The sequence below is a fragment of the Rhea americana genome, unplaced genomic scaffold (assembly GCF_003343005.1).
Source record: "Rhea americana isolate MKP2758 unplaced genomic scaffold, rheAme1 scaffold_10, whole genome shotgun sequence".
NCBI classification, from domain to species: domain Eukaryota; kingdom Metazoa; phylum Chordata; class Aves; order Rheiformes; family Rheidae; genus Rhea; species Rhea americana.
Window position 1 is genome coordinate 5,549,166 of NW_028185039.1, and position 25,319 is coordinate 5,574,484.

The following is a 25,319-nucleotide window of genomic DNA, read 5'->3' on the forward strand; positions in this document are numbered from 1 at the left end:
ACCTCCAGCTAGTGCAGGTCTGGGTCTCTGGTATGGTGGCAGCAACCGGGGCAGAGAGGTCTTGTTGTGAGGGGCAGTTACCGTTTGCAGGCTGCCAGACTGTAAACTCACAAAAAGGCTTTACAAGTTCTATAATCACTGAGAGACCACCTCTGTGAGGCTTGCCAGCAAGGTGCTGTGCAGACCTGAAACAGSTATTTAGGATCAATTCCTCCCGCTCTGTTTGTTGCCAGCAAGGTTTCTGGAGCTTAAGCATGATTCAAGATGCCTGACCAGGCAGAACTTGTGAAACTACCAATTTCTGAGAAATGAGTTAGAAAGTGATCATTTTCACAGGCAAGAACTGCTTAGAGCATTTGAGAGGAGAACCGAGAACCGAGAGGAGAACAAAGGAAAACCTCACGCGCTCACCTCCTCCCGAAATACAGCTGCTGAGCCAGCAGGCCATGCTGGGCCCCGAACACGGACCAACTATCAGCCTGTTTACCGTGGCCTTCCCCACAACAGCACCTTTGCTAATAGACCGTCAGGAAAAGCCTTCTTGAATCAAAAAACAACTGTCCTCAAGAGAGGGTTTCCTTCTTGTTCAGTTCTTTTGCCTGCAGCAGGGATTCCTTCTCTCCAGCGGGACGGARAAGTCGTCACTACGCAAAAAATCTCAATGTCACATTTAAAATAACCTGAAGAAAGGTCCACGTTACCTTGCATTGTCCCTCCCATGGGACTTCAAGAAGTTCATATCACGGTATCTGGACAGGAACGCTACTAGCTGGTCATTTGTCCTGCAAAAGAAATAACAAAAGATGTACAAATTATACTGTAAAAACTAGTGTCTGCAGAGTAATTTATATGTTTATTTTTCTCACTTGGGACCATTTACAGACTCTGGAAAGAAAGCAGTTTCTGAAAAAACTTCCACTGTGCTGCTAAACTTTCCTGCCTCCCTCTACTCAGGAAAGCATACATGGAAAGAATTGCAGCTTTATTATGTCTTACTGAATTTCACATCAAATTTTGGCAAACGTGTTAAGAATTGGAACTGAGCATGCATTAAGTAATACTGCTCACCAGTTCTTAAGTATCAATATCCAGCTGTAAGATGACTAGACTGAAAGTCCCATTTTACATGCTTTGCTCGATCTTTCCTAAGGAATTCATTCCAGTATCTGCTGGCATTTTCTTTGTCTTATTCCTTGAAGTTGGAATGCATAAAGCAAGAGAATTTGGATGTCAAAACCCCAATAAAATTAGTAGGAACAAAGGAATTTAGAAGGCTAATTCCAATTAATATGATTGGCACTTTGACATCAGTACTTTCAAACTTTCAGTTGACAAGTCCAAGAATGTATTTACGCTTGACAGCTTGAATGGCCTGTTATTTGGTCAATGGGGCAAAAATGTTCCCTAGGTCAGCATATTTAGGAAAACCGAATAAATCGTATTTAAAAGAGCTTCATCTACTGACTTGCATTCAAAACCACAATATTAAAATAAAGATACAACAGCTTTGAGCAATGACCTGCACTACGTTTGACAGTAGAAAAATGGAAGATAAAACAGATGCCAATAGTACAGCCTCTTGAAACACGCTTCATACTGCAAGCCACAGAAAACCAAGTTAAACAAGATTCCTGGACAAAATGCTTATAAGCTCTGGGGTCAGCTGCAGTAACTCTGAAATGGTATCAGACATAACATATCTTTGTGTCTTGTAATAACAAATTCTTCTGTCATCACAGGTAGCATTTCATTATTGAATCAATGAATACGCAACAAGTTAACCATCGATTTTGTCTGGCCCAAATATCTGCCTATCAGTCAATGTGAACAACTAGGCTGTGGGAGCTTGAGATCCTCCTTCTATGTTCACTCATGTGAGCTTTAAYATCTCCCAGGGTCAGACTCTGCATCGCAATTTGGCAACCTCAGAAAACTGCTTTCTGTATAGTAAGCTGTGCAGATTTTCACATTTGCTGCTCCAGTGATTCTCCACCTTCCTGGGATGAATAGGCATTTAGCGAATTTACTTAGCAATGCTTCCACATGAAATAGTTTCAATGGCTGACATCTTTGGGTGAGTTTCTGGGCAAAAGCTGGCACACAAAGATGATCTTTAGAAATATAATAAATTTAGAAGTGCTTGAGCTTTAATTTTCTTAAAGGACAAAAATCAAATCAACCAAAGTAATAATCCACACCACTCAATAAAACATCATTACTTAGGGACTGCTCACCAACCTATATTTCACTATTCAACAGTGCTCTAACAGATGTGTCTGAACTCAGGGCTGCCATGCAAACTTTTTAATCATTGTCTCTTTTTTATACTACTGCTTTTAAATGCCCACATGACTTTTATCTCTCAAAATAATTAACAATTGACATTTCCTCACTTCTTTCAAAAGTTGGTGGTATCTTGGGTCTGCCTTTAATAAGCATTTTACAGAATTTTATTCTTTGTTAATCAAGTATGCTTCTTTTCAGGTTTTGACAATATGAAAATAAAACTACATTTTCATTTGGTAAAACATTCTAGATTTGACATTTAGATTTAAGCGGTCAGGCAATTCCGTGCTCACCGCGGGAGCATGCAGAATTTCTATTAAGCTTTCATTCAACCCATTCGTTCTGGCCCTGATATCCTGAGGATGCTGAACTCTACCTCCAAATTACTCCATTGCACAACTTTAAAAAGAAAATCAAAGGCATTCAACATCCCACCAATGCTCATGCAGCTGCAAAATCCTCCTCATCTTTTGGAAAGCTTTGCCTTTAGGGCAAGTRTTTCCTAAACGCCCCTGGCCCAGACAGCTGCCCCACTTTCTTGCCAGAACCGTCTCCCACACCGCACAGCACCTCTTGTGCTAGTTACTTATGATGTCTCTGGCACGCTTTGCAAAAAAATACTAAAAACCTGGGCCTAATTTTTCTCCCAGTAAGGCAAAAGAAGGTTGAGGTTTTCTGCTGAAGACATCACTGGAAACAACACTGACTCCATGCTGCCAAATTAAATTCCACTATAGCTCTGCAAATTTCAAGGAAAATTCACTAAGCTAAATTAGGTAAAAAATCCTTCACTAATATCACAGTGTAGCAGAAAGTAACAAGGGCAGCATATTTCTAGTACTTCCTCCCTAGGAAGAAAATCAAGAAGTCACGGGCATAGGGAGTGTAGTTCACACTATTTATTAAAACACAGTAATATATACATTACATTCCTATCKGTTTCCTCGGTGCAACACAGCACAAATACAAATCTCAGGAAAAGTCTTTCCACAGTTGATGTGTGAGGCTGGAGGTGATAAATATATTCACGCAGCTCCTACTTTCCTTCCTTTTCAAGAGGAAACCAGCTCGGGGGGTGAGGTGCAAAGGACCAGGATTAGCCATCTGATGGTCCATGCCACAGCGGCACAAAGCAAGACAGCAAATGCGCTGATTTGCAGGTGTGCAGCATTCAGCTCACAGGGAATGAGCGACAAGGAAACTATTACTCCAGGAACATAAAGCATGGAGAAAGAAAGCGTGTTTGAGTGAGAGAGCAGCTCCAGGGGCTGCAGAAGTACCTCGAGGGTTGCTGGTGATTCACCCTGCAGCACCAGGAACACGGCTGAGCTCCTGGCCAAGGGCTCAGCTGACGGTGAGGGTCAAGTTAAGGGCTAGGGATCTGGGAAAGAGAAAGCTGAAACCTAYAGGAAGGGGAGCTCTGAAGAGCTCGTCAAAGAGAAGCAAGGCCTGCTGCTAGGTTGTGCTCGTCAGCCGTCCTTAGCCCAGCAGCGAGGTGCCCCAGGGCATGGGTTATCATCTCAGCTGGAATAATTCCAGCTAATGGTGTCTACACTGGTGAGTGAAATGGAAAACTGGAAACCAACCCCGACTTACATCTGCTCTGCAGGAACACCCCGGCAAGCTCTGCCAGCGAAGCCATGCAAGTGCCCCGTTGTGCACAACCACAATCGAACACTTCAAAAAGCAAAAGCCGTGCTGGGTTTGCTGCTTTTGAGCAAATCCTCTGGGCTCCAGTGGCTAATCCAAGCAAAGATTAGAGATCCCATTGGTCTAGGGCTCTGAAAATACATTAAGAAAACAAAGTCTCTGGAGACACTGAGGAAAGGAAAACAAGAAACTGTTACTTTTGGAAGATAGTGAAGGTTTACAGAAATGTCCTTGACTGAGCAATGAAATTTTACATAGGGCAGTCTCAGGGATGTGAAGAACAGCAGCCACTCCAACGGGAGTACCCCAAAACCTACACAAAGACGTAACAACGTGGTTAAGCTAGATCAAAGGTGCAGGAACTTCCCCAGATCGCATCTGTGTATGAAAACAATATAGCCTGATTCTGAGCAGGAATGGAAAAAAACCCTGACTGCTCTGTTAGCCCACTAGAGATATTTTGCACAGCTCTGTTAGCTCAAAATAACGGTAAGCTCCACCTTGACTAGCTATGGGCAGCTCCTCCACAGGCAGAGGGATTTACCAGGTGGGCAAACCTGCTGCTGCGGCTTCAACCTCCCCGTCCCCTCCTCGCGCCTCAAGAGGAGCGACCACAGAAGAAGATCGGGCCAGTGACCTCCACCCAGCTCATCTCCTAATCCCAGCAACCAGGGACAGGGGCATGGGTCAGCGCATGCCTGAATTACAAAAGTGGCTGGCTCAGGGCCTGACAACTTCAGCCAGAAATTTCCAAGCCCCCCTTGCCCCTCTGTGCATTTGTGCGGTATCTGCCCAGGGTGAACTGCAGCATTACAGTCTTACCATCTTTTTAAGTATACGGGAACGGTTTGCATGCCTGTGACACTGAAGGGCTTGTGAGCTACCCAAGCATCAAGCAGTATGCAGGCATTAATATGAATCTCATATTTATCTATCTCAATGCATAATAGAGTATTTTAATGCAGCTCTGTCCACAGAGAATCCATCAATCTTGGATTAGAATCTGCTATTTCTAACCTCATTTTTGTGAATAATTATTGTTTTAAGCTAATTGCTGTAACAAGAGAAATGATTAAGCTCTCAACCTGGCATCGGTTGTGCCAGTGCACATCTTTCAGAACACAGCAGCAACCCTAGAAGAAGGTTCACCACCTGCAATTATTATTGGCACTTCTGATGCTCACATTGAACTTGTACTTTACATAACATGCACACACAAACGCACACAAGACCAATATATTTTATGACTTATAGAGCTTATAGCAGAAAGATAAGAAAAGCTTATGAAGACCACTGAAGGCTGTAAGCAAGACCACAACCCTCAACAAACAGAAATACCCATCTACCAAGGCTCTCCTTGAACAGCAGAGGCACTGGTTGAACTTGGGGGGAAGGTTTTGTTCAGAGCTGGCTGCATGACTGYCAGTGTCAATCTATAATGTAGTGAAAACAGAGATTTTAACTCCTCTTCTCTGCTAGTCAGCTTCCTCCACCCAAAGAAAACTATTTTCAAGCAGAAGGAGCAGAAGCAGGATTCTTCTTGCATGATCCTATCTGCTTGACTCATTCACAGTATTTGCACATGGAGAGTGAGAACAGGCTGGAGACCAAAGCATACAACAGAGCTAAAAGATCTGGCCTGTAATCTCAGTTTTAAACAAACACTTCCATTGTGACTTTAGGGAAGTCCCTTATTGGAAAGATTTGAAAACTGTGTGCTGAGAATCAGCCCCTAAGTACAACTGCCAGAGGTGTCTTCTTTTTTATTTTTTTATTTTTTTTATTTTTTTTGAGATATTAACCAAACCCAACTCTCTTCTAAGAGAGTTTCAACTCTCATGGAGAATGAGCTAATTTTTCTCAGGCATCTAAATACAGACCTGAAAGCTTTACTTTTAGCAACTGCTTGACTGTGTCAAGCCTGGCTATGTCAGAGGGGGTCCTGCAAGCTGTAAGTGAGCAAGGACACAAACACAGCATAGCAATTTGCACTGCAAAAAGGCCACCAAATACAATAGCCTCAAAGCTGCTAACCAGTTTTACAGAAAGCAGCTGTTGTGCACAAAAAATTATCATCAGTCAGCATACAGGGCAAAACTCGGAGACTGCCATCATCTGCAACCCATGACTAAACCCCAAACCTCCCTGGAAGGATGCTCTCAGCTTTCTGTTGGCCTGGTGGGTTTGCTTTGCATGCCATTGCTGCACCCACGGTAACAGTCGTTGCCCCACCTGCGCCAGCAGCCTGAACAGGATGGAGATGGAAACTGATAACATCATCCTTTAAAGCGAAAACAGCCTTCTCTCACTGCACCTGAAATTATGAGTTTTGGCCACGTAATTGTAAAATACTGCTTATATTTATATTTTATAAAGTAAACACTCATTCTGCCCTAATACTCCAGGCTTGTTAATTTAGCTTTATTACTTAAAGTCTAAAACAGCCTGATAGAGTACCAAAAGGAAAAGTTCACACACTCTGGTTTGTATTTCAGAGCAGCAGTAGAGAAAAGGCAATGCATAGTTTAAAGGATCAATGTCAGCAGAYGTTGCAAGTCCCTTCCCTACACAGAAAAGAAAGCTTTCTACTTTTCTCACTGGAACTATGATCTAATTATATCCTACCTGGCAAAGAAAGGGGGAAAAAAAAGGTTCTTTTGGAAATAATTAGTAGAAGCAAACTTAAATGATGCCACAGACTGCTAGGGAGGTCTGATCTCCATTTGTGCACTACACCCGATACCTCTGTGCCGGGGAGAGACCCCTCTGCCCYGGGGCCGGCCGAGGCCACCTGCAGAGGGATGCTGGGCACGGCTGCTGCAACCCCAAAACCCACCAACTTAACCGAAACAAAGCCCAAACTGCAGAAGGCAGAGAGGGGCAGGGACAGCGCTGCTTGAAAACCCTCGGGGTTTCTATTCTGCTGCAGCAGGTTACTTGGCAGCCCAAAGGCTCTGCTTATAATGCAAGTCAGAAAATGGGTCTGCTTCAAATCAATTGATCGGTGAGGTGTTTATGTCCTCCTTATTTCAAGCAAATGCCTGGACTGGGTTTATAAACAATTTTTTGTTTAAGGGCCAGATTAAGCAATCCTATTTTGACTTTATGTGAAGTCCTTGTCCTAGAGGCTTCAGGAAAGCCACATAACAAGTACAAATCTTTCTGTCTCTTAGTGACCTCGTCTCTGATCTACCAGAAAGGTAAGGCTAAATAAGTGTTTTAAAAAGTGCTTGTGCCTGGAAAGCATCTCTCATATTCATTTTTTTTGTTACTGTCTCAGCTTTTGATCCAAAACCTAACATAACCCAGGCAAATCCCTCCTCTGGTCTCCTGGGCTTTAGAGCAGCCTTTGACAGGCATCTCCCACCTCCGCAGCGGGGCCCGAGGAGCAGGGCCGGGCACGGACGGGGTGCGCCTCGCCGCCTCTTGCCTGGCAGGTCTCAGCACTTCATTCCTCAGGAATACTCACACTTTGTCCCAATTAAAAAGCATATCACAGAACTACCCTGTATTAGCTGCATAAGCATAGGCGAGGTTCAGCTGCTGAGCTGAACCCAAACTACACTCCATTTTTCATCATTAACCAGCGCCGTTCTCTTTTCTTTTCCAGCGTGCCTTCTCAGACGCACAAATTTCTGCTGAGCTTCCAGTCAGCTGTATCTCACTGTAACCACAAACGCGGCTACTTGCAAAGTAAGGTGTTGGAGCATGAAAAGCTAGTGCAAGAAAATTAAAATGTGACTTTAAGATTATTTAAAACAGAACTGCTCTGTCCTGAGCCCGTTACTTCTCCAGAAAGGAAGGGCAAAGCCTGCAGCAACTAACAGTACCTTGGTCTCTTAGTAATTTATCTCCCCAAGCAGTAATTTTATTTCAATGAGATTTTTGCATTTAGCACTTTTGTCATTGCTGTAATTTTAATGTGAGGAAAAATTTAATGCAGAGCATCTCCAGAGTTTTTTAGGTAAAATTATACTAACGTGTTTTTTATTGCTATAGACATGTGACAAGAGGAACTTTTAGTTACCCTGCCTACCAATACACTCACAACAAAATAAATGGAAATGTGCCTCAATTGTGGCTAGTCACAGTACTGATCACAGTATAATWGAGACTTTAACTAAGTGACATTACTGAACTGACAGGTAACAGCAGAACAGGAGCTTTTGCAGCTGCCTGACTTTTCCTTCAGGATATTATCCTGTAGCATTTAGTTAAYGGCTTAATAGCTGTTAGTTGCAGTGAACAGTAATCACCAAAACTGAAAGTTCTTGCAACTGAGCACGCACTGCAATCTGTGGTGCTGCTTCCGTAACCGTGGCTCTGGGTTGTTTTCTTATATTCAACATGTTTGCAGAGACAAAAGCTGCATTTTCTACCAGAGCAGTACCGAAGCACCGAGCTGACCTCGTGCACGGCAGCGTCGCTGAGGACGGTCCGCAGCGCAGCGATACTAGCAAGGACTCTCGAATTCAAGGAGAAAGGGTCTCCCAACTGGCAGGCAGAGCTCCCTGCGCTTTGCATCGCGGTTGTGCTTTCTGTGCAATTCAGCCACCCTTCTGGAGGCTGGTACYGAACAAACCCATTTGTCACGAGAAGGGTCACTGAAAATAGATAAAATTATCATTATTATCCATGATGAATTTAGTGTTATCTAATGGCAACCAGGAACATGGTCTTTTGTACTAGTTACTGCAAAAAAACCTGTATTTGCAACAGAGAAGAGAGACATGATGCACAGGGAGGGAGTTGGTRCCTGAGGGAGCAAATACCCGGTTAGAAGCAAGTCAAAGCTGTAAAAAATTTCCTCAGGGTCCAAAGGTCCAAAGCTTTAGTATCTCTCCTCACACCAGCCGGGCTTACTGCCCGACTCCTCTCTACAGCTTCCTCCGCAAGATCRTACCGGCAGGAGAAGGCAGAGCACTGGAGCCCCAGCCTACAGCACCCTTGTGCAGCTTTTTGCCAAGGAATTAATTCTAGAAGCTCCCTAGAAAGATGAGAAAAATACTTCAGGAAAAAAAAGTACCTGAATTACAGGGCAAACTCATCTATCTAGAGTTAAAAATGACAAAACCCCATAGTTAAACATACATACTTGAGGTGGAAGAAGCTCTCAATACATGTGACACTGATGCCTTCTGTTCAATAAATTCTAATAATTGTTATTAAGCACATCGATCTGATTAATTTAATTTAATTGAACACATTATTACCATGCCTTAGGCATACATACATGCTGCATGGTTACACTGTGTTAGGTAATACGGACRCTGCCTTGCTGCCAAGACTCCAGTGGCAGGAGGCGATTTCCTTCTCTGCCTTTCCCAGGTGAGGGCCACCCGGCTCGGCTCGGGGGGCTGTGCCCGCTGCCCTCTCTCTCTCCCGCGAGGGCTGCGCGTGTTCAGACTGGCTTGCCAATTTGTGCGGGCATCAGCAGTCCTGTATCATCACAAGGTTGAGAGGCAAGAGGAGATAGGGAGGACGGAGTGTAATCCAGGAGACGGTGTAAAGAATTACTTGAAATTCCCCCCCCCCCCCAATCAGCCCAATCTCCAGCATACTCTGGAAGTTCCCTGCCATACCTGTCTGGGACATAGCAGCCCTCCAAAGTGAAGCTGGGGACATCTTTYTGCTCCGATAAGGAAGGAGGCAGCAATTCTCTCTTGGGAAATGAGAAAAAAACTATAGCTTCACCCACAGAGATCATAACGCATTTATCTAGGCTTACATGTTAAAATTTCTTGATAGTATTTTTTTCTCCCATCTACGTAGTACATGCACAGACTGCATACTGGTCCCTAGCACATCAGCTAGCACGTGTGTGTGTGTGCATGTGCACGCACCTGGCTAAACTAATGTAAGGCGACAACAGTGGAACGATTCAGCAGAAAAAAGCCCAAACTTTCACCCAGACGTCTTCCCGTASGGCGAGCTTTGAACAGGGTGACAGAGCAAGCTAACACAGGCAGCGCAACGAAGCAAGACTCTTCCCACGGCAGATGCAGCTTTCCGGACGCACCGCCCGACCTTCTCCGAGGCGCTCCCAGCGCGCGCTCTCCCACAGCCCGCTCGAGCGCTTTGCCCCCGCAAGGGGAGGCGCAGACAAGCCTAACCTTCTACACGCTAGGGACCAGGCTGCAGCAAGAAAAAAAGACTCTGCCACCTAAAAAGGCAAGGGAAGGGAAAGGCTGCATGTAGCTCCGTGGGGCTCTCACCGTCRCTCCGAGAACGAACATCAGAAAGGCACGCAGTCCTAAGAGAAGTCGATTCGCATAAGAGCAGTCGTCCATAAAACAGACACAGTACAGAAATGAGAAAGACAGATACGATTTTGGAGGCCAACTTCATGTGAAGGCTCCAGGTGACTGTTAAYGCCTCTGCTTTTACAGCAGCGCTGCCTTAAACTGTGTGTTTTGTCTTTCAAGTCAGGTTTAACAGAGGAACAAGCTAACGGAAGACAGCTCTTGCTTTAGCGGCTCGGCTTGCTCGAGGACCTGAGCTGCGCGCCGCGCTCCCGGAGCAGCGCGGCCGGCTGGGCCGGGAAGCCGGAGCCGCGCGTCTCGAACGCTCCACGCGCTCACCGGCACCGCGGGCACGCGGCTGCCCTCGGCGCAGCTCTGCCCACGTCGCGCGACTCTCAAGGCGCTTCGTTAGCAATATAGTCATCCGCCCTGTACTTTCAATTCCTGCTTCCCATTCCAGCATTGTCTGCTTCCGATGGAAAAGAAAAGAACATAGGCACAAAAGGGTGAAAGTCTTCTTTAAATGTCACATTGTGAACAAACCTCTTCCTAGCGAGAGTACATAAATGCCTGGGTACAAAAGACAACTACTGAGAGAAAAAGAATATCCTCCACAGTCTGCTTCCCGAGACACTCTACACTGCCCAGTTTCTATAGCTTCACGCTTCAGATGTCGTTTTAAAATAAATAAATAAGTAAACCCACCGCTGACAAGAGGCAGCGCATGCTTAAATGAAAAGCCTAAAGAGACTATATGAGAGAATTCCACCAAGGATTAATGAACAAATGTGATTAAAACTATCTACAGCTCTGGATCGCAGCCAAAAGGCTGCCAGCAGTATTTGATATGTAAATGCTTAAAACGTTTGCTGTGTGCACAGTCATTGATGCAAAGGCTCTATAGAGAGTTTCTTCATCTAATTAGAGATATTGGTTTAGCAAACTTTRGAGTTTATAAAAACCCTCAACATCTCATTATTCTTTTAAAATAGAATATTCATTTGTTTGGAATGTTTTCCAGTTATATCCCATGAAACCTCAAAATGCCTTTGGCTAATGAAAACCACCAGCCTTTTATCAGCTAATAAACCCCAGGGCTTTTATAGTAATAAAATACTCACCATATGCACTCATTAAAACTTCCTAACTTGTTGCTTTTGACTTTCTTTAGCTATTTCCTAAGTAYAAATGAATCTGCTCAATTTCCAATTATTTTATAGTGCAATTTCATCACAAATATTTAAATTATTCAGTATCTTACCAAACATACAACACTGTAGCACAATCACTATGATGTTGATCCAGCAAAACACTTTACAGCATGCGCTGAACTGTAGCACCCTTGTAGTTCTTCTGAAATGATTTGACTTTCATCGTGTGTCCTCATAAATCACTCCACAGACAAGGGTCTACATGTCCATACGTTATGAAGCAGCAGGTACAATGATTTCACACAAGATTAAGAGCTAAGAGCTCTCATTTAACTAAACTTAAATCTCTTAAGGGCACAAGTGCATTTATTCAGGAGACTTTATCATGACAGGGTGGTCAAATCAATTGTACCTCCGTTTTTCTGTCTCTACAGTGGATGTATCGCCTGATTCACCCACTTTTTGAGATTTAACTTATTTACAAAACATTAACAAGCTTCCCTCAGTCTCAGCAGTGCCTCTAACCTGACCTTAGGGAACCATCTGTCTGTGATCACGGCACTTTCTKAATACCCCCACTGGCTGCAACCAAAAGTAAAGAAGCAGAAAAAATGCTATCCTGTAATGCAGTGTAATACACAGCTCTTTTTGCCCAAGTTTAAAGTAACTTACACRTGTCAAAGTAAAACTACAAAGTGCATTGCTTAAATTAATATTTTCTATTCATAAACGTAATTTTTTTTGAATTGCAAGCCTAAATTACATGCTTGTGTATAAACAATGAATTTAATGACAAAAACCCTTGAACACAAAAGCTTCTGATATTGCTTCCAAATRTACAACTTCATAGAACCAGGGACACACGCAGGACAATCTAAGAAAAYTAACTGCAGGACAAATGCTTTCTAGAATAACCTGATGTTGGTCCGTTCAACTCAGAGGTATTTTGCTGGAAAGATAGGAAACATTTGACCCTGATTCGTTAAATAATTTTCTATTTATTCCTCTATTTAAATTTATGAACAATCAGYGCATCAACACTAATATCTTTCTTTTCCATCCTCCTAGAGCTTGGATGCATTCAAGATAGCCTTTGCTAAAAAGGTCTACAACTGCATATTTCCTTTACTTAAAAATTTCTGTTGGAAGTGACACGTGTCTAACTTAGATAAGGGCTAGAAAACTCGTTTGAAGTGTGTATTAGCTGTAAAGCAACATTYGTTTCCCATTGAATTCACAAGAGATGTGAATTTAGTTGAACTGYATATATGGAGGAAAGCTCAAACATTTTTAAAGTGATAGCAAAAATTGTTTATCTAGACACACTGATATTCCCATTATTCATATTTGGAAAGCAAAATAATGCAGATCAGTGAAGAGAAAAATACTGGAAAGTGGATTTTATACACTCTGAATTATAGTCTAATCCAAAACGTTACGCATTTTGGGGTAAGTAGCCCGAGGTGCTGGTGCTTACTCAGCACTATCTCAGCTCGTGGCGCGACGAGCCACACCAGGGTGCAAATCTCGAGGGAAGAGATTTCTTTTCAGCACYGGTACGCTCGCTTCATGTTCATAATCAGACATTGCTGCTTATGGGCACAGAGGAAAAAAGAAAAGCTCCCCCCTCCCGGGCCGCAGCGGTCCGGCGGTCCGGACGCGCTCCTCCCCGGAACGCCCGCGCGCCTTCCTTCGCGAGCCACGACGTGTGGAGGCAGCTCGCCCTGGGAACGACGTCTCGTCTCCGGTTTCAGGATTGTCTCCAGCCTCGAGTCTCTCGGATTCGAGCGCCGCGGAATAACGGCTTTTACCCGCGCAGAAGCGGGCGAACGCCCCCGAGGAGCGCGTCCGCGCCGGTCCCCGCTCCGGCCTGCCCTGGCGCCGTGCCCGGCCGCCGTCCGGCCCGCTTACCCCGGCTCTCAGGCAGTCAGCCGGCCCCAGCCTTCTGTTTGGCTTCTGAGCCCACCGGTGTCCTATCTGCTTGCTGAAAAGAGACCTGACGTGCAGCCGGCCGTTTCAACTTTTGCCCCCCGGTAAAGCCGGCGGTTAGGCGGCACCGCCGCTGCTGCGGCCAAGCTAACGAGCCGCCGCACGGGACAGGCCGCGCGCGACCCGGGCGCGCTCCGAGGACGCGGCAGGGCCCGCAGCTCGGCGGAGAGCCCCCCGCCCTCCGCTCCGCCGCCGCCCCGAGCTCGCGCTCGGTTAAAACCCGATCCTCCCCGACTCGCCAGCGCGCAGCGAGCGAGGCAGCGKCGGCGCTGACGGCGGCGGGCCGGACCCGTCCGCCCGGCCGAGGGCTCGCACGCGGAGCACGGCGCTCGAAGGCCGCGGTGAGGGTAAGGCGAAGAGCTGCGATTTCTGTGATAGAAGCACACGGGCGACGCGGATGAGGTCAGCAAGTCCACCCATGAGAGCTACTGACCTCTTCCCACTAGGACTGTGCGAAGCGATCGAACGCGGAGCGTGAAGCTAACGAACACAAGCCATTTGTTGACATTTCAGTGCAGAAACRCTTTAATATCACAGTGTCAAAAGTCTATCATATTTCCTATTTCCATCTATAAAGAAGTTGACTGTGAAGTAAAGGATCATTTTGATAGAGAGCAGGAATTAGCATTTCACCTGAACAGGCTAGATGCACAGCTTYAAGCCATACTGTTTACACTGAGATACTTATCTAAAGGGGACTGATGCTCACAGCTTCTCAGCTTAAWCATGTCGTTTACTTAATGTTAAACTCTTCAAGGAAAAAAAAAATGTCTAGTGTGCTYTTCCCCCAGAATTCTCTCTTCAGCATCAACTTCTATGGCAAAAAAAATTTTTTTCCTCCCCTCCGGAAAAAAACAATATACTGAACAAGAAACTCATTGGTAAATGCACTTTCTGTCCATTCTTACACCAGGTACATTTTGAAAGAAAACAGGATACAAATTAACTGCTCTTTAGTTCCTTAAAATACTAATATTCCTAGCATTTTCAGCCATGAGACACGTTCCCTCTTTCAATTACTTTAATCCGTAGGAAAACACTTTTTTCTAACGGCTTTTCAGCTGATAAAGTTGAAAATCTCTCTCATGTGCGAATGACTGAATTTTTGTTTTCCTCTTTGTAACACTCCAAAATCAGTGCAATGCTTCCTCTCACCAGTGTAAGCAAGAGCATCAGTCTGGCTCCGTGTCCTTGGAATAGGCTAGGGGAAACATAATAAAACTTTGACAGTAATTTCCAGTTTGGGGTTAGAACGATTAGACTGTACAGTGTGCTGCTAACAGGTGTAGATAGCATTTTATTAGTCTAAAMTTAGCACTGTCCTCCCACCACTCTGCCAACAGCTCTGGTTTTCCTTGCTTACATGATACATAGCAGGTAATGCTCCACATGACTTCTAATAATTATTGAAATATGTTTGCCAATGTAATTATTTTTCACAAAGTTGCCTTTACCCAGCATCACAGGAGCAAGTCATTCTATTACCGATCAATTGTATCAATGCAGAGATTAAACAGGCAACTACCGCATTTAATGAATGAGCTCTTATAAACCAAAAATCAGACCATCCTCCTACAGATGCCAGAATATAAATCGTAGGGATGCAGAACCACAAAGAATTAAGAAAAATATAACTATGCTTCACTTAATTCACAAAAGGAGCTGAGCCCACTCAATATATTTGCAGTGAAGTATCTCAAAAAAAAAAAAAAAAACACCCAAAGATGTGAAATACTTGCCCAACCAGCTGTTAATACCCAAGGATATTTAATTATTAAAATCAAACATGATAGATTTTTAGGTTTATCAAAGCAGTGGGATTTTACTTAGTATGGAGAGACTTTGCATTTTTTTTTTCCAATATTTGTCTGCTCTTGCATATTCATGTAGAACCCTCATCTTCTTACACGATACATCCCATTTTGATGAAAACAATAATCACTGATTAAATGAGCAAGTGAAGTGAGATGCAGAAATGATCAACAAGTCCATTACTCAAATTAGTGAGACTTTGGTTAAAAGAAAAAAAATCTAGATCTTGGGCTGAGAGGGATTTTTTTGCTTGTTTATACTGTGTATATTTGGTATTGCACATTTTTAGGATTTTTTTTCCTCACCTTCTCCAAAAGGAAATTATCTAGACTTTGCCATAATACAGAAGAAATCAAAATGAAATATGAGCATAGATTTAAAGCAACTGTTCACTTTTCTATTGGATTTATACATTCTGTCACTCATCTGGTATTTTACTTGTACAAGACACTAAAAAAAACACTTTGCTTGTTAGGTTGAGTAATTAAAATCACTTGGTTTAAAGAGAAGAAAGCGGGGAGAAAATTAACTGTCAGTCACAAGCAGCCTTAATAGTGTTGCCTCTTCCACTCTCTAAGGACTCCAGCATTTCACGGGATCATACCCTCCATCAGTTTGGGACAACCTATCCAGTCGGAGAGGGAATACTGCAGCTGCTGGAAGATGGCACCATCTCCACAGCACTTCCCACCCGGAGCCAGCTCTCCAAAAGCCAAGGGGGCTGGAGCTCTGTCACCACGTGTGCATGAAGGTTTTAGCATTTAGTAATGCTAAGCTAATTTAGATTGAGTGTCAGGGCCAGATATACCCAGGAAATCCACTTCGTATTAAAGTTCATAATTCTAGACAGCAAACAGTTTGCTCAGCTGTGACTGGCCTGCAATGTAAGACTCATGAGGTCTCTGCTCTTCTGGATATGGTTGTTCCAGTGCTGCTTCTTCAACTTCAATGATAACATTGGTCATTTCTCAGTTTCTGACACATAACTTGCTCTTGCTCTTTTGGCTCTACCTCCCCTCCGGTCCATGACTCCCCTGCATCTCTCCATCCTTGCCCATTTTTCATATCAGAAAATGAGAGTCACTAAATCGTACCATCCCCATATCACTTTCAAAAATCAAGATGTGCCTGGCAAAGTACCAAAGAGCTGCTCATTGCTACTGCATCATTCAACCAAAAACCCGTCTCCCTTCTCCCTAGGAACTCGGATCACCTCTGACAGCACTGCGCACCATCTCCCCACAGCACCATGTCTCTGCTCCATGTCGAGAAGACAGTACAACAGACATGCTAAAAGATTTAAAGGTTCAGTGTCTTCCATCCTTCGCTTTCAATGCAGCAGGGAAGATAGGTCCACGTAAGGAAGCTTTTTTTTTTTTTTTCTTTCTTTCTTTCTTTACTAATCCTACACTTTCCAAGGAAAAGGCAAGAAGGAATACACACTTACCTAACGAGGCCTTGTTTTTAATCTTCTAACTAGAGGCACCTCAAGAAACAAAAGCTGGAAGCCCACTATAAGGCACTGATTTGCTCAGATGTGGCTGGACAACAGGTCCAAATAGTGCTCCTGGCACTGGGAAATGGGCTGCTGCCACAGGAACTTTTCTCCTGCTGAGCAGATGTCTATTGCTGAGGCCTTGGCATGCACCTAATTTAAAAGTAATGTGAATTAGAGCAAAACAGTCCATTCCCACAGCTCCTCACGGGCCTGCCACTCCCTTTGATCCCTGAGCTGTTGAATCAACCTGTCAGAGCCTATCAGTTCACAGGGCCAGAAGGCAAACTGGGGAAAATGTGGTCAAGTTAATGGAATTTAACATTAATTCTATACTGAGCCCAAAAAGATGGAGGAACAGGGCCTGGGGGGGGGGGGGGGGGAGGGAAGGGGTGAAAGAGATAATGGAAGGAAACTTAATTGGTTTTAACAACAGAAGGACACATTTTGTTACCTTTATTTGGATTGAGCAGGAATCCTATTTTGACAATTTGTGCCAGCTGATGACCTGCTCTATTCTTTGTTGGGCATGTTTTGGAAGAAGTCAGTGAAGAAGACAACACTAGGATGGATTGCATGAACATGTGCTAGAGAGGAGGTATGAGTGAGAAAATGTCAACAGGAACAAATGGATCCATTAACCAAAATGGCCAGAGTTGAAGAGAAGACAAGGGTGAGGATGGAAGGCCGGTGCTCCCACTCAGTGCTGTGCTCAACAGAGCTGCAGCTGAAACAGTCTTGTTTAATCATGAGATCACTTGAAGCAAACTGCTGATTCAAGATCTAAGAAAAGACTGTACAATTGGGTGAGTGGACCTCCTCACCATCCCTGACCCTCCGTCTAGCAGACAGGAGGGGACTTTGAGGGATATTGTGGCTGCCTCTGCCCTACTGGTTTGCAATGGTTCCCAAATGCACAAAGATCCTCCCAGCTCTTTGGGATGGCAACCAGCATGCCCTGAAGGGCAACACAGGCTCTTAAAACTCCAAATTTACCCATTTCACATACAGAAAAAAGCTCAGCATGTTGCAGTGCTCACCTGTATTTCTGTAAGTGTCGTCAGCAACCTGCCCTGAGCACTGCAGGAAGAACTTCCAGTACCAACAACTCAACCGCCTACACCAAGGTACATTGACAACACTGACCCTTAGAGAACAGGCACAGCTACAACTGCTTATTTAAAGTCATGGTGTGACACAAATAACCAATTTGTATTTACACACCCTTTAGTCTCCAGATGCCCAAAGAATGCATGGTTTCAAGATTACTTACTAGAAATTTCTTTGGGGCAACAAAGTTTTAAACAAAGATTGCCTCTACTTGGAAATGACTTGGCCCCAAACCAGTTCCTAATGTGGCAAAAGACTGCAATTATCTTGATGAAAGGTTAGGGATGCTTGTGCCTACAGCTGGTTCATCAAGTAATGCTGAAGGGTGGATATAATTAAACTGCATGTGGCGGAGTGGAATGTGTGTTACAATAAGTCGTTTAGCATCTCATCCCCTCAGATCAGCCTGGAGTTAAAGCAGCACAGCCACAAATGTATTCAACTCTATGCAGCACCACTTTATATCCATCATGCTTATATAGATTCAGAAGTACTGCATAATGCACTGTAACTAATAGTTGTGCAGGTAAAACAGAAGTGAAGTATTCAAATGTATTAAGATGAGACTGTAAAAATTATCTAGCCATTCGTTCCACCATGGATTGTATGGCAAAATGTTTCAACAGGTCTTGGATTTCTGCACCACAGAAAATCAGGCCAAATCTTCTAGAATAACTCAAGACCTATGTTTTTACTATCCAGAGCCACTTAGTGAAAGGAATTCTTGGGAAAAAAAATGTGAGAAAAAGAATTGCATTCTGCAGCATGACCAGAAAGATCATCTGCATTGGCTTTAACATGCATAGAAGTGCCATGCATCTCAGTTCTGCAAGCACTGCTCCTCTTAGATTCACCTAAGCTCTGTAGCACTGTATATCCACCTGGATATCACTCCTGATCTGAGGAGATGTGAGAGCTGAGCTAGGGCCCCTCTGCTTTTATAGTGAGGTGGGGTTTGCTCCCTGTGGAGAGAGGGAAGCCAAAGGGTCTCCTCAGCAGCATCTCTGTAGGAGAGCACCCAGGAAGACCTTGGCCAGCTGCTTCCAGTCCCTGTCCTGCAATCTCCCCCAGCCCACTGCCCAGGCAGCCATGGACCCTGCATCGTCTGAGGGATCCGCACTGAATGACAGCAGCAGGCAGGCAGAGGAACACTAGAAGTGCTGTACAAGTCAATAAAATATTTCATATCAGCTTTCCCCCCAGAATTCCTGAGAGTGGGAAACGGCCTGCAGCCAGCTGGTTCATAATCTGCACGGGCTTCTGCGCAGCCAGGAGTTCCTGCTGCATTTGAGTCCAGGGAAAAGGCAGCTGAAACTGGATACTGCTCTCATTCTTGTGCTCTAATCATGGCGAGTTAGTACTGCCTTTTATTTATACAAAACAGCTTCTTCTTTTTGTAATACATCTATTTTTCCAAAGTAGCTTTAATTCTATTTGGGGGTTTAAGGTATTTATTCAGTTCAGCCCTTCAGCTCATTCATATGCAGTGATCCATATTAAAAATGTCAAAGTGTATAAAGTCATTAATACTAAAACAAGACCAAAACATAAGTATAAATTGGATGAAAAATCTTTAACACTGAATACCACCCAACTCTCCTACACTTCTAGTCCTGTCTAGTTTGGCAAAGGAGTTCATCTCTTCCTCTCCTTCCTACTTCAATATCATCACCAAAAGACTGAACTAGAACAACATTCTTGCTCACTCTTTAATGACCTTTGGTTGGGAACTATTAAAGGTGACTTGGTAAAGGTATAATAGTACATGTTGTTATTCCATCTTCCCTTTGAACTTCTACCAGATATTATTTTGCAGCTGTTTTATTGTAAGTGGCATTCTGAATTTTTAATAAAAATGTTTTAATGGCAATTTTCAACAGATTTTTAATTTCCCGAGAGAATTCTGTAGGGCTACAAAGAGAGCATGTTTAAAATGCAGTGCTATAACAGGAATGTTTTCCTCTTTCCAGTAGTTTTAGCTTTCTGAGTTTAATGATGATTTCACTGAACTTTCTAAAAAACAGTTGTAGGAGAGATTAAAGGGTTTCTACTCAGGACAGGTAAACACCACAACGATCATTTCTTTGCAGCTTCTTTGACCATCTCACAATTAAATACAGGGAATAAAGGCCACTCGAGGTACAGTGACAGCAAAGAGCAAATGAGAGGAGATTTCCTAACAACTGCCTTCCAGTCACACTGCCAAACCTAACCCAAGCTCTTCACCCAGGAACGCAATGAGAAGCCGACTATCATCAAGAGGGCTTGCCACTACTTGGCARCTCCTGGGAAACTGTGGATTTAAAGTGCAATAGCTATTCTGCACTAAGAACTCATTTTGTGATTTGGTGACCCCAGACCTATTCTCCACAGAGACAACTTCTAAGTTAAATACAGATTTCATAGATAGCCCTGAAGCTATGAAGGAAATAAGCTTGTAAGATCCCTCATACAACTCAAGGCCTTGCTCAGTCCCAATGGATCAACTATCCTTACAAAAATATTAGAGTATTTTTTATATTATTCTAGCATCCTGAGGCAAAATATGCGTGTTGCATGGGAATCAATGCTGCACATTGGCACAACATTTATATTATTACTGTTCATAGACAAGGCTGAAAGGTATTTAGCAAAGACTTGCATTTAGTTCTCCTGTATGAGATCAAACTTCTTCTCAATCATAAATAAGTAAAAAATAAAGCACATCCAGAAAGCACATGACAAGCAGATGAAAACCCTTTGGCTCTCCACTGGAGAACCTCCCAGTGAGCAGCTCTGAGCCAAGACAAGCGAGAAGGAGCTCCCAGCCTGGAAGGGCAGCGAGCTCTCAGACGTGACAGTGCTACTGCGCTGCAAAGCCTGGCACCTGGGGCTTTCATCTGCCAGGCTTGGCCTCTGAGTGGTCTCAGGCGCTGGCTCAGATGCTCCAGTTCACATGGGATGCGATGAAGGGCTCAATATGTAGCACTGTAATCACCACATAAACATACTGCCAAGTACAAGGGCACTTTGAGTAATAGTGCTGTTCAAAAAAAGTGTGCTTTACTGATACATCTTTAATCTGTATGCACTGTGGAGATGCCTGGATAGCCAAACCAGTCGCCAATTTGCAGTGCACTTATTTTTATTGCCAGACTGAGGCTGCTATGGAGAATATTTCAGCAGTGTTAAGTATCCATAAAGTTYCTAAGAGCTGCGGATCTTAGAGCTCTCCAGAAAACAAAAGCTGCTTTATAGCCTTAAACCCAGGAGGAGAGGTAGAGAGAAAACAACAATCTCAGCTGCTGTGGCTGTACAAAGAAAGGGTGGGTCTCTCAGCACCAACATTTGCCAGGTCCAAGAAAATATTATGTTAACACCAGATGTAAATAAAATCAGTAAGCTACAATAATTTCAACATTTCACTCCACCCTTTGTTAAGAGCATGTGCAAAACACTGCTTTGCCAACCACTAGATAATTCAACAGTAAAACAGAAAATTAGGACAGCAGACCCAAAAGATAACCTTAGAAAATGTATATAATTCTCAGTCAAATGTACTGGTGAGGTAAGTAAAGAGGAAGAGAAAAGGTTATTCAAAGGATTTAAGAAAGAAACACATTTGAAATTATAAGAGAATGCAGATTCAAGAAAAACACAGATAAAGTTCCTTTTTGCACATGAGAAAAGATTGCCTGCAAAGCATTAAGAGTGGATTGACGGCTGGCTTGCCAGATAAAGATATTCTGAACAAACAAAACTGCACATAATGTCAGCTACAGCACTGCGATAAAAACCTCAGCCACTGGCATCTTAACAGATGTTGTACTGCCAAAGCTACCTGCTCCATACTCCCATCTAGATATACAGATACGATTTATCAGCRCTTCGGTTTAGCGTAACATTTGAAAGCGCACTTTAAAACCCGCTGTATTATTTCCCAGTGCTCAATTCATTATTCTGGTGCAAGGCCTGGATTTCAGAGGAGTATTGCAACGGGTGGCTTCGTTAGGAGCCTAAGGTCAAATTCAGTACTGGAAAATCAGTATCCCTTATAGGAAATTTCACGCTTAGAGACAGCTTAACTAATAACAGGAAGGAATGAACTGTAAAGAGACGGCTCTGAAGTCTGAATCTCAGTGAGACACAAAGAGCTGTTAAACTACGTCAAGTCAAAATGATGAGAAGTTCGGAGAGACAGACAGGGCAACTGCTTTCCAAGACAGTATTTCTGGTGATCCTATCGCCATTACACAGCTCCATCAGCCCTAGGAGCTGCTGGCTTCAGGGCTTCTAGTTTTACAACCACAAAGAAAGGATAGCTGAGTCTTAAACATTTCTCACAAGTCTACAGTGTTCTATATAAGATCTATTTTTTTTTAATTATTTCAGTTCAAGAAAAGACCACGCTTTAAGTATTGCACTTYAAGCTTTCTGAAAAGCTGAGTACTTTTGCAAAAGCAAGATGGACAACTGGGAGTCCAGATTACCCATTCAATTCCTACTTTTTTTCTCCCTATCATCTGCTCCAAAGGTTCTGTCATTTGCACAACTGCCCAGGTAAAATCTGAGCAGGTCACAGGAAATACTGACAGAGCAAAACCCACCTCTGGTGCAGTTTATATAGAGCGCAGTCACCCACATTTCACAARGGATCAATCTGGGCCAGTGACTGAAACAAGGAAATTCCTAACCTCCCATACAGATTTGCAACCTGAAACATAACTCCAAGAAGTGACTGATGAAACATGTTTCCCAAAGGTTGAAATTCTTTCCAAAACCTTACAGTGATTATTATTTTCACCTGCCAACTGACCCGAAAAACAAAAGACCCATCCCCTCCACTCCCTCCTTTCCATTCCTGGAAAGCRATCTTCTGCCTCACAAGGCCCCAGTCATCACTTTTATCATGAATTTACCAATACTCTTCATCCAGTTGCGCACAGAGGAGGAGAATTTTAAATAACGACTTTWCTCACAGCCTTTTGGTGTTCAGTTTCCTTCTTTGACATCCAAAGAAAGCAGTTCCTGGTGCCTAACATAACACCAGTATGAGACATGGTTGTGTAAGTTATTAGAGATCAGAACCTTGACAAAGATAGGTGAGCGAAAGGACAGTTCTATCACTGCTAGGCTGTCTACTACATTTACACTGGGCAGGAGTTCAAATAAAACTGTTTATTTTGGGAAGTTATCTTTGCTCACAATTCTCCCTAGCAGTCAGGGGTGCAGCTGGTCAGACAGAAAATGGATCTAGGAGCCAGACTGCCCCATCTGTTGCTGACTGGATGACTGGACTGGAAATACCTACCTGAAAGAAAAGGTCTGCCTGCTTCATAGGGCATCTTTCAAGTTTCTTAGAAACATCTAGATCTTTAGATGAGCATGTCCATTTAGTATTAAAAATGTTACCTTGACCACCAGTCACAGGAGACCACAAAGAAACAGGAGCATGTCAGCCAGTCTCTGCTGTCTAATTCTTTTTAATTAATGAGTGTGATTCTGAATGACAGAGCTCCTCTCTGCAAATTGCATCACCGCTGGCAAATGCTGCTGCAAGTACCAGTCCCAGTTAGGTCACTCCATTTGCTCTACAGAGCTGGTACCACCCTTTCCCAGATACTATCTGTATTTTAATACAAATTTCATTCAAGTTTCAGAACTCTATTGAACACTTCTCAATTGACCAAGTCTTCAAAATGCAAGCTTGGGCTCTTGCAGAAGATACGGCTATGTAATCTATATCCTAAAATGAGCTGATCTGCATAGTGCCAACTATTTTTTTTTAAAAAAAGTAGTTTCACTGAGTTTAAGTTCATTTGTTATACCTGATTGCTCATAATTGAAAATCTAGTAGTATCTGCRTTTCTGACTATATTAATAAGCTACTCTATTTTCTTCATATTCTGAAGTACTCCCCAAACCTCTGCTAATAATTTGGCTTGACCTTTAWTAAAGACCAAGCATTAGCTGGCAATTATATTTGGTGATCCCTTTGGTGATTAAGGCGCAGTGATTTACCATAAATTATAAATAGTTCAAATGTTTCATTACATYTATACAAGCTTTGTGGCCAGGTAAGCGCTGACATGACTTTCACTGTTAAATGATCTCATTAAACTTCTTAATTCAAGTGGTGTAACACTTCACCTGCCACATTATCCAAGAACTCCTGCAATGCACATTAAACATTCAACATCAATAGACTCTCTACCATAGTTCACCTTGCTGAGAGTGAAATTTCAGTCCCTGAACATACGGTTGACTACCTGATGTTGTTTGTCAGACACAATAAATAATGCAAATAGATATCCATGTAAAATAAGAGGTTAAAGACATCAGTAGCTTTCCTACAGAGTTTTGAAAGAGGCTGTCAAAGAAAAAGACTTAAAACTATGAAAAGATGCCAGTAAAATTAAAGAAAGTTGAGGAAGAGGAAGATTTTTTTTCATTTTGTTATGAATGTAATGACAGAGAGATACCTTCACAGCCTTAAAGGCACGTGCCCTTTTTTATACATAGCCTTAGTACTGTGTATAAAAAGACTTCTTAGAGCAAAAGAAGGGGAAGTAACAGAAACCCTCTGCACTTGGTCTCCTTTAGCCATGCCATCCCCACTTTCCTACCGAAAACGTGTGATGGTCAAGGGGGCCACAGATTCAGGGGTCGGCTGACACACCAAATCATTTCCCTTAGGCCAGAAAATTACCTGTATGGCCTCGCACCAAAGGAAAACACAGAATTTTGTTATGGCCTTCTTTGTGTGCAGACTGAGTTTGTTAGCAGTGATCTATGGCGCAGTAACACCTAGAAGCACAGAGATCGGGACCATCCTTTCACTAGGTGTGAAATCGAAAGGACAGACTCCACCAAGGCTTCACAAAGTAAACTTTACAGCATGARGATAACAACAGCCGTCTCTGAATCTTTCTAGGTGCCCTATGCTTTATTTTACAMATTTGAACTCCTCCTACCAAAATGAACAGTTCTAACTTTTTATTCTGCCTTTAACAGTACAATCCTTGACATCTGCTTCTGAAGGTTTCTTCTGAAGGGCTCTTAGTAATCATAATGTGAGTATATCAGACTGCTCTCCAGGCAGATATGGGCTTCATCATGTAGTATTAACCCCACATACTGAATGTGCTTTTCTGACTTACAAGGCTGGATTAGTTTTTATTATCAGAAGAGAAGCAGTAAAGGTTTCCATGTTACAGATGGAATAGCAGAAGGGAAGCTAAAGCTTAATGTGAAGCAGTCCTGGATAAAAACTACTAATCCACAAAATTCATATGTTCTTATGGAGGGAAACTTAGCAAAGAAACACTGCAGAATGAGTAACCAGTACAGGAAGCGTAAACTGCCTCTAGCGCATTATCTGACAAATCATGGCATGATGGCTGAAAGAAGAAAAAAAGGCCCCAAACACCCTATTTACTATTTCCTGGAAAAACAATCAGCTCTCTATGCAGCATGCAGGAAGGTAATGTCTTCCCAAAGACCATAAAGAATATTAATTTATAGCAACTCCACTGTGAAACTGAAATTGACTCATACATATTTTTGATGAGATAACATTTTATAGGGTTTATAGCCGCAACATTA

General features: G+C 43.1%; 1 protein-coding gene across 2 annotated transcripts in view; it reads right to left on the minus strand.

Moving 5' to 3' along the window:
- XYLT1 (xylosyltransferase 1) overlaps positions 1-25,319 on the minus strand; it is a 160,762-nt gene that overhangs the window by 44,607 nt on the left and 90,836 nt on the right. For both annotated transcript variants that reach the window (XM_085302499.1, XM_085302490.1), the window contains exon 5: positions 702-782. In XM_085302499.1, coding sequence (XP_085158625.1) covers positions 702-782 — 81 coding nt within the window. The remainder of the gene's footprint in view (positions 1-701; positions 783-25,319) is intronic.